This window comes from Sinocyclocheilus rhinocerous, unplaced genomic scaffold (assembly GCF_001515625.1).
Source record: "Sinocyclocheilus rhinocerous isolate Xijiao unplaced genomic scaffold, SAMN03320098_v1.1 scaffold251, whole genome shotgun sequence".
NCBI lineage: Eukaryota > Metazoa > Chordata > Actinopteri > Cypriniformes > Cyprinidae > Sinocyclocheilus > Sinocyclocheilus rhinocerous.
In genome coordinates, this window is record NW_015624204.1 from 199,208 (window position 1) to 216,103 (window position 16,896).

A 16,896-nucleotide genomic window follows, 5' to 3' on the forward strand; every position below is an offset into this window, starting at 1 on the left:
TTTTTTTTTTACAAACATTTTTTTCAGGATTCTGTGATAAATAATCCAAAAGAACAGCATTTATTTGAAAAAGAAACTTTTATAACATTAGAAATGTCTTTTTCTCACTTTTTATGCTTCCTTGTTAAATTAAAATATTAATTACTTTAAAAAACACAGCTTTTAATAGGCTACTGATATGACTGGAGTCTTCATCTCATGTAAGTGTGCAACATTTCTTTAAGGGTAAACTTGTTTAATGAGGAAAAATGACTGTACACTTTTAAGTGACGAGAAATGAACTTGAGCTTCCTTACAAATGCATGTCATCTTTAATCACTTGAATAGTATCATAAAAATACAACAGCTCATGTTACATTATGATAGGTTTTTACAAGAGAAATGTGAATCCTTATCTCAGAAGTGTGTAAACAGATGCACAGACACCTGATGTGTGTTTGTGTGTTGAACCACACCCCGGCTTCTGTATTTCTCAATATAACCAACACATACACATGTAAACACATAAGGTTATCAAGAGGACATTGTAGGCACATGTACCCATTGGCTGACATGATCTGGCACCCAGCATTCTCTTCTCTAACCTTTCCTGCTCCACCTACCTCAGTAAAGATGATATCTGTTAGATAGAGCATGACAGAAACTTATTGGCAGTACACTTCCTTTCAGCCCCAGTCACTCATCTAAAGAAGCCATGCTGCACCATGAATCATCTACCTTTGAAGGAGGTGTCAGTACATCAGCGAGGCTTTGATAGCAATGGCTCTACACATTCTTACATGAGCCAGAGTGGATTCTATTCTCTATTCTATTCTATGGCTCATTAACTGCAATTCACAGATCACAGAAAGACCAGCCATGCTCCGATACGTCTGTGGAGATGTCTTCAGATAAATTGCAGCGTCCCCTATCAGTGCAATCCACCCAGATGACAGGGTGTAAAAATACAGAAAAATATACACTAATGTTCAAAAGATTTGGGTCAGTAAGAATTTTTTATATTTTTGAAGGAAGTGTTTTATACTCACTAAGTCTGGATTTATTTGACCAAAAATAAAGAAAAAATAATAACACTGTGAAATTATTACAATTTTAAACAACTGTTGTAAAAAAAAAAAAAAACTGTTCTATTCTACTATATTTAAAAATGCAACTTATTCCTGTGATGGCAAATTAGAATTTTCAGCTGCCATTACACCAGTCTTTAGGGTCATTTGATCCTTCAGAAATCATTCTAATATGCTGATTTGGTGCTTAAGAAACATTTCTTATAATTAATAAATGTTGGAATTTTTGTGGAAAAAAGAACAGCATTTATTATGTTTTTTGTAACAATGTAAGTCTTTACTGTGACTTAATTTAATGCATCATTCCTGAATTAAAGTATCAATTTCTTAAAAAAAATAATAAAATACTTACGAATTTTTACAAACTTTTAAATCACGAGTATTAAAACATGAGTATTTTCACTCAGACACCTGAATGAAAATAATTTTTCCCACAAGTTTTCACTTTTTTTCTCAGTCTGTTTTAATCAAATTTCCTGACTTTGTAAGGCTCTATAGGTCACCAGATGCTAAACTGAAGTGTTTATCCTGGAACCTGTTAACAGACATTGTTAAACTTTAAATTCAGTAGCATCGGATTTTATTGTTATTTGACTTTAGGTGCATAAATAGTTGGTTATAGACTGAAAATCATTGCATTGCCTTATAGATCAACGTTGTGATGACCGTTAAGATGTCTCTTCAAAAGATGAATGGCCATAGCTGAGGCGTTTTTACATTTGAAATGTATTTCTTATACAAGGAAAGAATTAGTCGTAAGCTGAAAAATGTGTTTGTAATACAAAATGTTTTTTTTTTTTTTTATGTAAAAGTGTTTATTTTCATAAAGAAGGATTCAATTTAAAAATTATTATTATTTAAAATATGATACTCTAAAATCCATAGAATATTTAATATTAAAATGTTTTAACAAAACCGTACAATAACTCAAAATCTTTACACCTCTGTTGGAGAATTAGTGCCTTGACCACAAAGGAGGCATTTCACTTACGGGATTGACTTAAGCATGCATTAATCATAGGCTGGGTCTTTTTCTATTTTGTTAGTTCTTGTCTTTATTTTGCTCCGACACATTGAGAAAACAGGATTTATCAGGCATGACAATCAGATTAGCTCCTCTGAACATTCCTGCCTTCGTTCAGGTTTTTTTATTTGAAATAATGCTGTTCTTTTGAAGATAAAACATGTATCCACAAAAATATTAAGCAGCACAACTGCATAATGCACAATCAGCATTAGAGTTAGAATTTCTGAAGGATCACGTGAGTAATAACTGCTGAAAATTCAGCTTTGTCATTACAGGAATAAATTACATTTTAACATATATTCAAATAGAAAACTAATTTCAAATTGTAATACATTTTCTTTATTAAAGACTTCTTTCAAAAACATAAAAAAATGTACTAATTATAGAGACATAGTGTGGTGTTTCTCACTAGCGCCCTCACAACTCTCCCTTACAGACACGCTTAGCAATTTTTATTGTTGGTTCTTTATGGGATTGCGCCCGCTTTCATCCAACTCTCACTGGAACTTTTTCTGAGCAGTTTTTGGAGGCTTCCGATCACCTCATGATCTCTTTTCAGGGCTGTACATGAAATTTTTTTGCAAATAGCACTAGAGCTACAGAGGTTGAAAGTTTTGTAGCACAGGACGCACAAATTTAGCACAAGAATAAAACATCTGTTTCCATCTCTAAAAACAACCTCAAGTAGTGCAGTTAATCATTTAAACATGCAAAAACATTAATGTTGCATACAGGGCACATAAAATCCAAAACGTAAAAAGAAAGGTTTTCAGAAAAACATTTTCTTTATTTGCCAAAAATGGCCAAAAATGATAAAGAACTGCAGGGTTGCATGTTAGCATGCAGGGGGCCTTTAACTGTAAATCACTAAAAATGTCTAGGTTTTATTCTAAAATTTTTAATTTTTATGATAAAAAAGTTTAATTATTATGACAGTAATTTCTTAATTATTGTCAGCAAATTTTATGCATCCACTGAGAAAAAAAAATAACTGCTTTACACTTCTCTGGATAAAAACATATGGACTCGCATATGTTTACTTCAGATTTCTTTAGAGAGAATTATATTTTTCCTTTATTACCCAAAATAGGGTGTTGCGAGTTTTAGTGTGCCGTCTCGCAGAAACTCCACAAGTGAGACTCACAGAAGTAATTGAGCTTATGACGTTCCAGGAAATCCCTAGTATGACCAAAGACATACAGCTAGGGCTGTGCAAATGAATCGCCTGCGATTTTGAACGCGATTTTGTGTAGCTTGTCAGTGATCTACGGCTCTGTGTAGTAAATGCCGCTCCATCTGAAAGCACGTGCTGGAGATTTACTACTAATCACCAGAAGCGGCTTTACTGATGAGATTCGCATGAAAATCGCATTCGATTTTTTGCCCAGCATTCGATTTTTTATTTCATTATGAAGGGTTTTGACAGCTTACCTGAGGCTGCTGTCATTTTTACCTACTCAAATGTTTAGCCCTGTGCACTTCAAACACTTAGACTTAAATGCAGCCATCTCAGGAATGGGGCAGAGAGCAGTTTGAGTTATAAATGAGGCACAGCACCACTGTGTTATTGTTGTAAAGGTCTGCAGAACGGCCCAGACCCTCAAGGTCCTGTAGATCAGTTGTCAGCTTACTGTCTAACAGGCATGCCGACCCCTTCACACCCCTTTGAACAGCCTGGACAATTTTTTAAAAGACTTTAAGCAAGACACCAAACATGTGAAATATGGTCTAATTGTTTTTTTTCCCCATCGCTTCAGAGATCTGAAGCTGGATAACATTCTGTTGGATGCTGAAGGCCACTGTAAACTGGCCGACTTTGGTATGTGCAAAGAGGGCATTCTGAATGGGGTCACGACCACCACCTTCTGCGGGACCCCTGACTACATTGCACCTGAAGTACGTCTAGTAAATCATAATGAACATGACAAACAGCTGAGGTGTTTGACATAATTTTCAACCTCGTTTTTGTGACTTTCTCGTTCAGATCCTGCAGGAGTTGGAGTATGGCCCATCGGTGGATTGGTGGGCTCTGGGTGTTCTCATGTATGAAATGATGGCTGGTCAGCCTCCGTTTGAAGCTGACAATGAGGACGATCTTTTTGAGTCCATCCTCCATGATGACGTGCTTTATCCTGTGTGGCTCAGTAAAGAAGCCGTCAGCATTCTGAAAGCTGTAAGCAGCCCATTTCTTGAAATCGTTTTGTTTGTTTGTGTATGTGGTTTGTGGTTGGCCCATTTATCATTTCTTTTTCCACTTCTGTTCAGAATCTTTTCTCCTCCTGCAGTGATGTGTTGAGCTCCACTGTATGGTCATTCACCTGGCTGCACTTTCCTTCTGACCTTTCCAACCTTCCTCTGTTCATTTTCCTCCCTTTTGTTCCTCATTCATCTCTCTGTTCTGGTACATTTACCTCCGACTTACAACTACACTAATTTTGTGGCATATTGAGCAATATCCGAACAGGCAAAGAGTGTTTCTGATTGGCTTGTTTTTTGAGTAACACTTTATAAAAAAATTCCTCCACTATTTCTGCTATAATTATGAGAAAGCTGCTTGTTTTTAATCTCTTTTTATTGTTGGAAAAAATAATTAATTGTTTTTTTTCACAGTTAATGTTTGTACATAATACATAAAACAATTTAAAAAATTTAATTATATAATCATAAAAATATATATTAATATAAAGAAATCGCATTTGGTCTCGTACTGTATCGCGTACCTTGTCAGTGTCGTGCGCTTTGCTTGGCCATTTGTTGTGATAAACAGTAAAGTGTGTTCAAGCACCAGCAAAACAGAAAAGAAATGTAAAGAAATACTCTTTGAGAGAAGCAGTCAATCAGCAGAAGTTAAAAGCAGCTCGTACGTGTATTTATTTCTTGTCTCAGTGTTTAGCACAGTTGTCGTTGCTAGGAAACGCTTGTTTTGTTTACTGTGGAGAGACGTCCTGAAATCGCGTTTGGTCTTGTACTGCATCGCGTACCTTGTCAGTGTCGTGCGCTTTGCTTGGCCATTTGTTGTGATAAACAGGAAAGTGTGCAAATATAATTTAAATAATTTCTAAATGTATTTGTATATATATAAAAATGTGAATACATTTTTATTGTTGAATTTTTACATATTGTTATTGTTAAAATTTATTAATGTATATAAAATTTGCATTAACCTTCTTTAATAAATGCTGTTAAAGTATTCTTATTTAGTAAAATATGATACCTAAGGCATTAACTAAATGTATTAACTAATGAACCTTATTTCAATGCATTACCATTTTTTGATTGACTAAAAAGAGGTGGGCTGCTCAACTGACCTTTTTATTTTTATTTTTTTTTTGCTGTTATAAAGACGTGTGTGATTTTCTAGGACATCTTTTTCAGTGATATTTTCCTTGTATTTTTTTGGGTCGTATTCCACAAAAAAATGCTTACAGCTCCTTAAACACAGTTAATTTTTTTACCCCTTCTTTATGAATTATGTAATGTAAAATGTATTCCCTTTCCTCAGTTCATGACAAAGAGCCCCAGTAAGCGCCTGGGCTGTGTGGTGACCCAAGGACTAGAGGAAGCCATCAAAGTCCACCCTTTCTTCAGAGAGATTGACTGGGTCTTGCTGGAGCAGAGGAAGATCAAGCCCCCCTTTAAACCTCGCATTGTAAGCTTACATGATTTTCACACAATCAATTAACCCATTTCTGTAACTCAAACAGTAGAGCATAGCACTAACAACACCAAGGTTATGTGTTTAATTCCCAAGAAACTGGTATAAATTGACCGTATGTACCTTGAATGCAGTGAAAGTAGCTTTGGGCAAAAGCAACTGCCCACTGCTTAAATGTAAAATGTAAATCATGAAATGCACATTAGGACACGTCACAATTCATAGAATTTTTTTCTGCAAAACACTCCGACACAGCACACGCACGTTGACTTTATCTCTCATGTTCCCCCGTTTTTAGTGTCTGTGGTCTAGACTGAAAGTCAGATGCCACAACGGCACTTCTCAACTTCTGCTTTCCCATGGAGGGGGGAAGGGCTGAGAGTGTTGTGTGTGCGTGTGTATATGTACACAAGTGGGTGCTTTAGATGGAAAGGTCACAGAAAGGTTCAGAGAAACCGTGACCGCCACTTGCTCTCTTGACCTCTGAGTAACTTTGAGCTGCCGTTCCGTCACCACACTTTCTACGCACCTGTGGCTTTTAACTGAAAGTCTACACTGCTTCTTAGAACAGCACTGAGGACAAAATCTGAATCTTAAGTAATACAGACATTAGTTATTATTGTATCATAATATTATTATTATTATTATAATTTTAAAGGGTTAGTTTTGATGAAAATATATGAAAATTCTGTCATCATTTACCATCATGTCATTCCAAAGCCATAGGACTTTCGTCCTCTTTTATGAAACCTGAGAGATTTCTGTCCTTCCATTGAAAGTGTATTACACCAAAACTTGACGCTTCAAAAGTTCAAAAGCATAATCCATATGAATCAAGCCGTTTAATCTTCTGAAGTCTTCTGAAGGAACTTGATTGATTTATATGATGAACAGATTGAATGTAGCCTTTTATTCACATCAAATATGGTAAACGGGAGCTCGAACATGCTTCTGCAAGAACCAGTGAGGTTTTTCTCATGTGTCAAGCAAGTACGATTGATCTTCTGCATGAACCAATTGGATTTTTTTTCTCATGCGTCAAAAAAGTACAATTGAGCTTCTGCAATAACCAGTGAGGTCTGTTCTTGCATGTCAAACAAGTACAGTTCAGCCTCCTCAAGAACCAATGAGGTTTGTTTGATCCCTTTATGAACTTTTTGAAGTGTCAATGTTTTGGGTTAATTACTTTCAATGGAGGGGCAGAAATCTCTCAGGTTTCATTCAAGTGTCCTCATTTGTGTTCGAAGATGAACACAAGTCTGGCACGACATCATTGAGTGAACTATCCCTTTGAAGGTGAATTTCAGAAAACCTTCATAAAACCATACATCTCTGTCTGTCTTTGCTATAGAAAACCAAGCGCGATGTGAATAACTTCGACCAGGACTTCACTCGCGAGGACCCTGTGCTGACGCCAGTAGACGAGGCCATCATCAAACAAATCAACCAGGATGAATTCAAGGGCTTCTCCTACTTCGGAGAGGAGGCTTTGTCTTAAAGTCTAACTTGATGTCTGTCAGCACAAATATATGTTAAACACACCGACAAACACTCAAAAAAAAAACACATCGCATTGCAATACATGAACACACACTCCACAGATGTTCTGAAGACGGGGCTCAGACCGGACCAGAGCAGAACAGCCAGTCCCTGTGGTTCAATTTCCCTTTACTGCTGTTTTTGTTCTTTTATTCTTCTCCAAATCTCCAAAAAGAAAAAAACACTGTACTGCACATGGATCTCATCACAGGCCTGAACAAGTTTTGCAACCAATCAGAAAACGAATGTTCTCCAGAGCCCAAGAAGGAAGGGTCGGAACGCACTACCTTAAACCAAAATTGACGATACCAATGATTGTACTATTTCGGACACTAGTCAGGTCTTCGTAATCCCTTAATGGAAAGGTCTTGCCCTTGAGGAGGAATTTACCCTGCATATGTGACAATTGACATGTTGTGCTGTGCAGTCAAATGCCTTTTTGTGTATTCAGGTGACATTTTGGGAGCAATTTTATAAAATATACAAAGACATATATATATATATATATATTCCATCAGTGTTATGAAGGTCCATTTAGAATGTTAACCTGCTGTATATGGGTTGTGTTACGAAGTGTCGGCCTGAGTAGGTGTGTGCATGACATGTATGTGTCTGTGTGCATGTGTTTGCATGAATGAGAGCGAGAGGCCCTTGCCCTCCTGAAGCTCTATGGTTGTTTTCATGTTGTTTTGCAATGGCTTTTCATTTGTGCTCGACTGTGTAAAGACTGCAGTGTGCGTGCGTGCGTGTGTGTGTGTGCCGTGTCCCACCGCTATGCATAATAAGGTATAGTCGTGGGCAGACAGACCAGTACCCATAGCTGTCCGGGCATTGTGTACAGCAACATGTACATAGTATTCACTCCAAAAGCCTGTGAAAGCTTCTTAGAGTAGGCAATTGTTTGCATGGTCTTGCAAATTGTGTCGTTATTGAGTAGCATCCGTTTATGGAAAGAAAAGATGTTTTTGATATCTATGTGCAATACCCTGAACACATTTCCCCCAGTCCTTTTCTTTATTTTTTAATTGTTCTGTTTCAGTTTCTCTCTTGTGTGCTGATTTTCTCGTGTTTCATAGGTTAGAGCTTCACCAAAGGCTTTCTCGCGCTGCCGTTTTCATGTACATAGTTTGCTGAAGTACATAAGCTGTGGAATGTAGTGGAAAATGTGTGAGCTCTTAATTTATTCAATATACATGTAGCTTTTATGTCAGTAAGTCAGTTGTGTCCTTTGCATCATTTTGTGTTACTTTATTTCAGACAATTCAACCTTGTTACACACTTTCGTAGATCTTTCAAACTATTAAGTTTTGTTTTAAAATTGTGTGAACCCCCTGTAGTTGAATCATTTACTTGTGCAATGTGAAAGACTCTAAAGGAGTGGTGAACTAAACGAAAAAAGGGTACATTTCAGGCGTACTAATTAAAACCTTCTGGAATGTGATGACTTTTGCTTTAGCATTTCAATGGCGATTTGAATAAGATGTGTTTTATTCTTTCAAAAGTGGTTACTGTCTTTAAACTTTTATTTCTGTCTGAAGTTTCTTTTTGCTTCGACTTTGTTTCGTTGCTTTTTTTTTTTAACGTGTCTGTGGGTTGATCACGGCAGCTAGGTCAATGTTGCCGATTGTCTTTGAAGCCTTTTCTCTCACAGGCACTTTCCTGTCAGTCGCCCTCATGGTATCATGCCAAATGTCTTGTTCAGCTTTATTTTTTCCCGTCGTTTCCTTTTTGATTGTAAAGGAATGAACTTGATATATAGGACGCATCCATGGTCTGTCTTCAAAGTCAAAACAGAGTAAATAAACTAAGAATTACCTCTTAAATTAAATGCAAAGATTTCTCTGGCTGAATGTTGAATATTTGTGCATACAGTATTAAAATACATAAATGTTTCATATGTATGATAGTGCTGTATTATATACATCTGGTATTGGACTTTAGTTTCTGTATGGTGAAGCTTCATGTGCACAGAGGTATTTCTTTTCTGGATACTCTAGCGTTGTCTCGTAAGCATTTTACTATGTGCCAAATGTACTGTCATCTAAAGGATGTGAATGTTTTGTTTAACCTATTAAACCCCAAGATGTATGAAAATGTATGTGTTTTGGTGATATGTTGCAAGAGAATTGTGCACACACACACACACCCATACTGAGGAAATAGAACATCAAATTGCAAAAGTAAAATATGTAACTAGAGGTTTGGCTATACTTGTAAGTCTAAACTTTTAAAAACGTCCTCACAAATACAGTGCAACATAAAAAAAAACTGACTTGCAATCATGTATTGCCTTAAATCTGTTGATACCATCAGGTTTCTCTGAGGGTTTGAGGTCAGCAAACCTCCTCACCTCACCAAAAACAATTGCGTCAATTAGATGTTCTTGCTAACATGGAGAAACCAACATGCATATGTGTGCATTATTGCAAATGAGCTTGATATGTAAGCTGTACTTCAACAGTCATTCAAAGAAAAGGCCTTAATGGAAATGTCTGAGGTGTTCAGATGCAAACTTCTCCAAGCATGTGGCTTTTTCTAACCATTCCGATAATGACAGACACAACTGCAGTTTTCTATCAACTACATGGTTTCTGACTTCATAGCAGGGTTAGAGGGGATCGATTACATGTTTGTTTACATGGTATACTGGTAGAGGCCTCTTATTAAATGGGAATGGGTCCAAGATAGAGTTGAACTAAAGTTAAATCTGTTCCAATTAAGCCCTGCTCCTGGAAAAGACGCTTTACTGTTATTTTTCCATGGTCGACGGTCATTTTTGTTTGTTTGTCCACGTTCAGAGATTAAAATTCAGCCCTGATTCCTTTTGGATGCTTCTTGGACACTTCATGTGGTGTTTGTTTTATATGAGACACCGCCACTAGTGTTGGGTCGTTCTTGAACGATTCGTTCGTTTTGAACTAATCTTTAATGTGACTCGGGAAGAACGAGTCGTCTCGGGGAGTGATTCGTTCAGTCGCGCATGCGCAACATCCTATAGGTTCTGTACTGGAATTAGTCAAGTAGTTCACCTGGTTCGAGTCTTCGGGGTTTTCCGAGTCGTTCGTTCATCACGTGACAGCCCCATAAGCTTTAACCAATGCAGTCTGAGCCGGAAAGAGAATTGATTAGTTCATCTCGAGTCTTCGGGTTTTCGAGTCGATCGGCCACTGAACTTTTTCACAGGCCAAGCGTGCACAGAACTCGCGGAGCGCGCATGTGTGACAGGGAAGCGCGAGACTCGGGGGCGCGCTGAGAGGCAGGAGCGGGGTGAAGAGCACCAATCAGTGCGCGCAGTGCACAGTGCTGACAGCACGCGCAGTGCAGGAGCGGCGCTCACGAGCTGTTTACCAGCGTCCGGTCAGTCAGTGTCACTGTGGAGATTAGTGCGATCCTCGGCAGTGTTCTGAGACTGCACTAACTGCTCCGGTCATTACTGGAAATGTCATGAGAATGGACATTGCGGAGGAGAATAACTAAACAAAGGCATTTGTGTAAAAACACACGTTTAAAAATTTGTTTCCCCGGTAAAGTTGAGTGAATTCATTATACGCAAGACAAGGTTGTCTTCAGCATAAGCGCATCATGACAGCCGAGAGAGAGAAAAAAAGGTAAGGCGCAGGAAACTTTTTATTACTGCGTGGGCTATCAGTTATGATTTTTCCTGAGCCACATTGTCGCATTAAATTTGTCTTACTCTTGCTGGTGTTTATTTGAACTGATATGTTATACATTTCCCCCTTCTCATTAATAACCCTTTCCTATAATCTCCCCCCGCAATTATAGTTGTTCAAGACGTTGATATTGGAGAGGTGTGCGCGTACCCTATTTTTGGCTCGCTCTTGTTAATGGACTCATACAAATGACTTGAAACTTTATTAAATGTCATCACCAGAGTCCAATTGCTTCGAAGAAATAACACACTTGCTGCATCTCATTATGAAACGAATAGATTAAAAATTATTATTCTGTAATCATGACTGAACATGTTCAATATGCATTCATGATTTAAACAACGGGACAAAACAAAAAGCAGCAAATCTGTATTCAAAGAATTGGACCCGGCCTCAGAGGCTGTCAGACTGAGAATAAAATTGCGCAGTGGAGTCTGACAATAAATAACTACCTGTTGAACTCAAATATCACTGTAAAATATTTTGTATATTAGGCCTAAAAGTTTTTTTTTGTTTTGTTTTCATCAATTTAACATGTCACAGTTATTTGTCATTTTTATTTGTTTCATGAGATTTTAGAGCTCAATTTTCTTATTTAGTAATTACATTTAAAGTGAACTTGTGTGCAGTGAACTAATATTTTTACGTAAAAATTAAGGCAGCAATTAAACTACAGATTATCACTTGGTTTTTTAAGGTTAAAAGCAATTTTTTTTTTTTTTAAGTATTTTTTCTGTTGCAGTATATTGAAAACAGTTTACATTGCACCATTGCAAACATGACATAGTCCAAACAGTATTGAAAGCTTTTTTGTTGTTGTTGTTTTTTGTCTGTAATGGAAGTATTTTTATTCAATTCAGCAGCAACTACTTCTGTTTGTGAACTTAACTATTACTACCTTAACTAGGCTATTACTAATACCTAATATTTTTTTTTGTGGTTATTTTCCAAACACATTAGGACTCAAATAGTAGAATTAATATTTTTTTCTTGCCAGATACTGACAGCATTTTGATTTGGTGGTAAAATAAAACAACACTGGCTCTTTGGTGCCTAAGGCATGTTGAAGAGGGGTTAAATGTTCCTCTGTGCGGTTCTTGGTGGCTTGTTAACGGGAAAGTAGTGTTCCAATTGAAACTGAGGTTATCAGAACAGGGTTCACCTCTTTTTTTAAAGCGTGAACAGGCCATTATGTTTCCCTACTCTGGTTACTTCCATGACTTTATTCGATTCTTATCTCTTATCTGGTTTGTTTAACTTGCTCTACAAGTGTTTCATTAACACTGTGATGTCTTTTGTAATTAGTGCCAGTTGGGTAATGTAATCATTTAACTGTGCTATTTTATATCAATCATCTATCATCTATCAAAACTTGCTGCACAGAAGGAATATGCAAAGCAATATATGCAATACGACTATTCTGACACCCTAGATTTAGTTATCGTATTCTGTATAACACTGGATCTTTCACTGGATTATTAGTTGGGAAACTAAAGGTTGGCCATCAGGATTATCTGTAGTGAATGGGCGCTCTGTACAGTTTGGCTCTTGGTTCTCGGTGAACTCTGGCCTAATCTGGTTGAGAGGGGAGATGCAGAGAGAGATAGAGGGAGGAATGGGTTCACATCGGCCTGCTAATCACATGATCTGCTCCCTTTGACAGCTTTTGCCTTGGTTGTGCGTGATGACGCCTGAGGCAGTAGGTGAGAGGTACAGCAGTTTCGCATTGTATTTGCTAGGTCGTTATGTACGCTTTAGGAATCGTGACAGCTCTGTTTCACTCAAATCTCCCTTGAGATCTCTTGCTGAAATACAGACAATCCTCCTGTTCAGAGCCTGACTGACACTTTTAATGTAAAAAAACACTGCAGGTGGGAGTGGCTACATAGCTGTCAGTCTTGTTATTTTGTTCCAGTAATGCCTCGAAAAATGAAAAGATCGCAAAAGAGAGGACAAAGAAGTGAAAACAGCCAGCAGGCCTCTGTCTTCAGGCTACCTTGACCTGTAGCGCATTTCTAATTCAGAAGTTGTTTAGCCAGCTAATGTCAAAAGTGTTTGCAGCGTAGCTGGGGGTTGAGGTCAGCAGCTGGACAGTGTGGGAACAGAACTCAGTAGCCTAGTAGAGGGCAGAGGACACAACTCCCCTTCATTTGAAGGATTGAATCCAGGCAGAAAGCGGTCAAAGGATTTGTAAAAACTACTTCTCTAAAGAGAGATAAACCTTACGTTCAGCTCAAATCCAAGGGGTGTTTGGGCAGCGTAGATCTGGATTGTGTTACTGGATAAATAAGCTAGGAGCTCATGCATTCGGAGATGGTTACTTGTTCCAGCTGGCTGTGAGAGAAGTGTTTTCTTTATGGTTTATAACAAAACCACTGGAATGATCTGATGTGTATTTTATGTTATTATAAAGTATCATTTTAAACATTTTTTATTATATATTTATGTACAATATTTTAAGCATTTTAACCCTGATTATGCAACAGGTAAATTAAACTGATATTCCAGTAGGTGGCGACAAGTGACAGTCCTTGTCACTGAATCATTCACTCAACCTATTCGTTCACGCCACTCATTTATTCAGGAATGAAAGCTTGATTGAGTCATTAAATTGTTTGCTCAACTGATTTGTTTAACATACCAATCCATTTAGAATGAAACTCCAAAATGGCTTGTTTTCTGTGAAACTATTTAAACTCTGTGAAACTATTTTCAGAGAAACTATTTTCACTGATGACAATAAAAATGGCAAATGACAATAAAAACGGCAACATTGTCTCTAAAATGCAAGTTACTCAGTATTAACGTATTGTTTATTGAACATGCTCTTGCTGAGTGATATTACTTAATTATTTGTTTTCTTCTGAAATGTGTACAAAGCAGAGAAACTGGCATTGATAGATGTAACTAGAGATCGTTGAGAACAGTATCTATTAAATAAAACCCAAACCATATAATTTCTTGGTCACCTTTATCATAGATTCATACACAGCAGATCCACCTGGTTTCTCTGGCATAAAAATGTAGTTTCTACATTTGTTTTTTATGCTGTCTGGTGGGTTCATGGTTTTCCGTGCATGTCAGTCTTTCAGTATGAGGGAACAATGTGCAGTGTTTAAATACAGTGAAATGTTTCATTATGCAAATTTTGCAGTCAGCAGCATTTTGTTGTTGTTTTTAATGCATTAGTTTGTGCATATACAATTTTGTTTGTTATTTCTTGTGCTAAAGTAAAATTAAAGTGTCCAGCTTTTAAAATGTCCTTGACATATGATTGACACGTTGCATAGATTTAAGAGTTGGATCATTTCTGAGAAATTACAAGACATTAGAGCATTTGTTAAAGGGCAGATGCTTTTAGAGATTTGAGATAAATACAGAGTTCTGGCATGAAACTCTGATGGTGCAGTCTGATAGGTCTAACTCAGTCTGACGTAATGACATCATTATCACATGGCACAGCTGATTGGTTCTCTCCTGTATTGGTAGCCAATGAGCTCGCTGCTCAGCATTCAAATATATGACTAGAGCTTGCCGTAGCAGTGCAGCTTGCTTCAGAAACCCTCCACCTTCCCCAGCTCCACCTGTATAGATCTGCTACGAGGTGATTCATGTATGCTATATGGGGGTTATTTCATGTATGTTATATTTGCAGCAGCAATATTCTTACATGCTCACAGCAGCATGTTGTGGATGTATTGGCAGTAGCAAGTCTCGGTACTTGCTCTGCCGCAGCAGCAGCAGCGTAGCAGATCTATTCCGCCAAGACCAAATACATTAACATTGTCATGTACATTACCATGCCAATCCCTCCGAGAGTTGTCATGACAGAACTCCAGGTTACATAAAATCATTTCATTAGCATTAGTCTTTTATTGCATAGTATTTGAAATACTCTATAACAGTAAATAGACTGTATAATTTATTGCATAAGCACTTAAACTCTGGAAGGACATCATTCAGAATCAGCTGTTGTCACGGAAGACAATCACTCTTTTTTCCCCACAAATGAATGTACTGAACATGTGAACTCTAGATGAGTCTGCATTATCTTTTCCCATTTATTGAACCATTGTGTCTGTATTTTTAGAGCTTCACTTGATTTGTTCTTATTAAAACCATGATGTGGTTGCATTTATGGTTAGAGATGGAAAGCAGTAGGCTAATTGTTTGAGTTTAAATAGAAGTTGCCATTCCTCATTTAGCCCCAAGGAAATGCAGACAGTAAATTCATGTGTAAGTCCCATGGGTTTGACCTCTGAATAAAAACCATCAGCCATTTCCTGTGAGAAGAATCCATAGTTACTATTACAATGACAAATTTTTTGTGAAAATGGGGTTAGTGGGAGGGCAGAAAGGGGGCATGTTGTGGTTGCCAAATATGCAGCTGTATAATAGAGGGCCGATTATCGCATTCCAGCACCCCCGCACCACGCTGTGCACATTTTACAAACACTCCCAGAGCCCGGCTGACCTGAGTTGGAGAATAGGGAACCCACACTGGGAGGCTGCTACTGGAATTACACCGCTAGATCCTGGTCTCAGCATCGGCCTCCCACAGACACTGAAATTAGTGCTGCACGCAGACCACGTGTGTTGGTATTTGTGTTATAATATGTGACGCATTAAAGAGCACTTGTGGTGTTTTGCCGACAAACAGCGCTGTATGGCTTGGTTTGTTGTGAGGGTGGCACAGTGAACTGTGGCACACCACACTCAGAGGCCATAGAGAGTTCACTTCTCTGTGCCACACACTCTTTCACACACTGGCAAGCCACAAACCTCAGAAATCATTTACCTGGCAAGATAAACTTTCTGTCTGGATAGATAAATGACGGCAAATATTTATGTGCTTTCTTGAGAATTTCACTCTCTTATTGTTTTTATGGGTGAACTATCCCTTTAAGCTGTACAGTTATTGATAAAATGCTATATGGACTAATTCATAAAAGTATATGCTGCATTACATTTTATCAACACTCATATGTATATAACTGTTCCTGGACTGTCAGATTATACTGAATAACATGTAGTAACAAGCTCAAAACAGACGTCTGCATGAGCCAGGCCCTGTGACCTGACCTAACCTGAAGTTGACTGAAATTTAATTTATCGGTGACAAATTTCAAGACCGAACCAATTTTGAACCTGCAGTGACTCAGTTTTTTTTTTAAATTTCCTTTGAGAGTGAGTGAACCTAGATTAAAATCTTGATGCACAGATTCTCACAGGTGTGGTTTTGCAATGCTTTTGCTTTGACTCAGCGATGACGTTTGTGCTTGTGCACAAAAAGTATGCTTAACATAAAATATTTAGAAAATATATATTTTTAAATCGACTCAAAACCTGACGGTTCACCAATTTTGTTTGGTCTCAAAGTAATTTTTGTGAAAAAAATAAATAAATCAGGTCACGTGTACCTTTGCACAGTGCAATTTTGTGGGTGAAATCATTTCAGTGGGAATATGTGTGATCAGGAATTACACATGAGGGTGGAAAAATTTTCCCTCATGGATTTCACATTGGGTTCAAGTTTGGTGATCAAATTTGCCTTGTTGACCAGTAGAAGAGCTGCTTGGTTTGGAGGTGTGTGCTTCTGTGTGAGAAGTGTGTTGTTTTCATTAATTGACATAAGACTTTCTTTGCCTGCAAAATTCCCTCATGTGACTGTGCCAACCAAAAGACAATAATAACTTGTCTTAAACCAAAGTTAAAGTTAATTGTTTTATTGTCTTTTCTTAGGGATGCACCGAAATGAAAATTCTTGGCCGAAGCCGAAACCGAACAAAATGAAACACTGGGCCGAAGGCCGAATACCGAACAAGGTTTTTCGGGGGGGTTTTCCCCATGTATTTTACCAATTTTTTTCACCATTACACAAATTAAATGTGCAAAATGTGCTGTTTACTGTTTTGTCTTGCTTTTCAAAAAAAAAAA

The 16,896-nt window shown here is 37.6% G+C and overlaps 2 protein-coding genes across 4 annotated transcripts in view; both read left to right on the forward strand.

The window, feature by feature from the left end:
* Positions 1 to 8,007, forward strand: part of prkcea (protein kinase C, epsilon a) — a 62,325-nt gene extending 54,318 nt beyond the window's left edge. The window contains exons 12-15 of the mRNA XM_016551287.1: positions 3,852 to 3,990; positions 4,079 to 4,267; positions 5,597 to 5,743; positions 7,101 to 8,007. Coding sequence (XP_016406773.1) covers positions 3,852 to 3,990; positions 4,079 to 4,267; positions 5,597 to 5,743; positions 7,101 to 7,247 — 622 coding nt within the window. The 3' untranslated portion in view covers positions 7,248 to 8,007. The remainder of the gene's footprint in view (positions 1 to 3,851; positions 3,991 to 4,078; positions 4,268 to 5,596; positions 5,744 to 7,100) is intronic.
* Positions 8,008 to 10,583: 2,576 nt separating this feature from the next.
* Positions 10,584 to 16,896, forward strand: part of epas1a (endothelial PAS domain protein 1a) — a 25,300-nt gene continuing 18,987 nt past the window's right edge. For all 3 annotated transcript variants that reach the window (XM_016551296.1, XM_016551307.1, XM_016551315.1), the window contains exon 1: positions 10,584 to 10,896. In XM_016551296.1, coding sequence (XP_016406782.1) covers positions 10,871 to 10,896 — 26 coding nt within the window. In that variant the 5' untranslated portion in view covers positions 10,584 to 10,870. The remainder of the gene's footprint in view (positions 10,897 to 16,896) is intronic.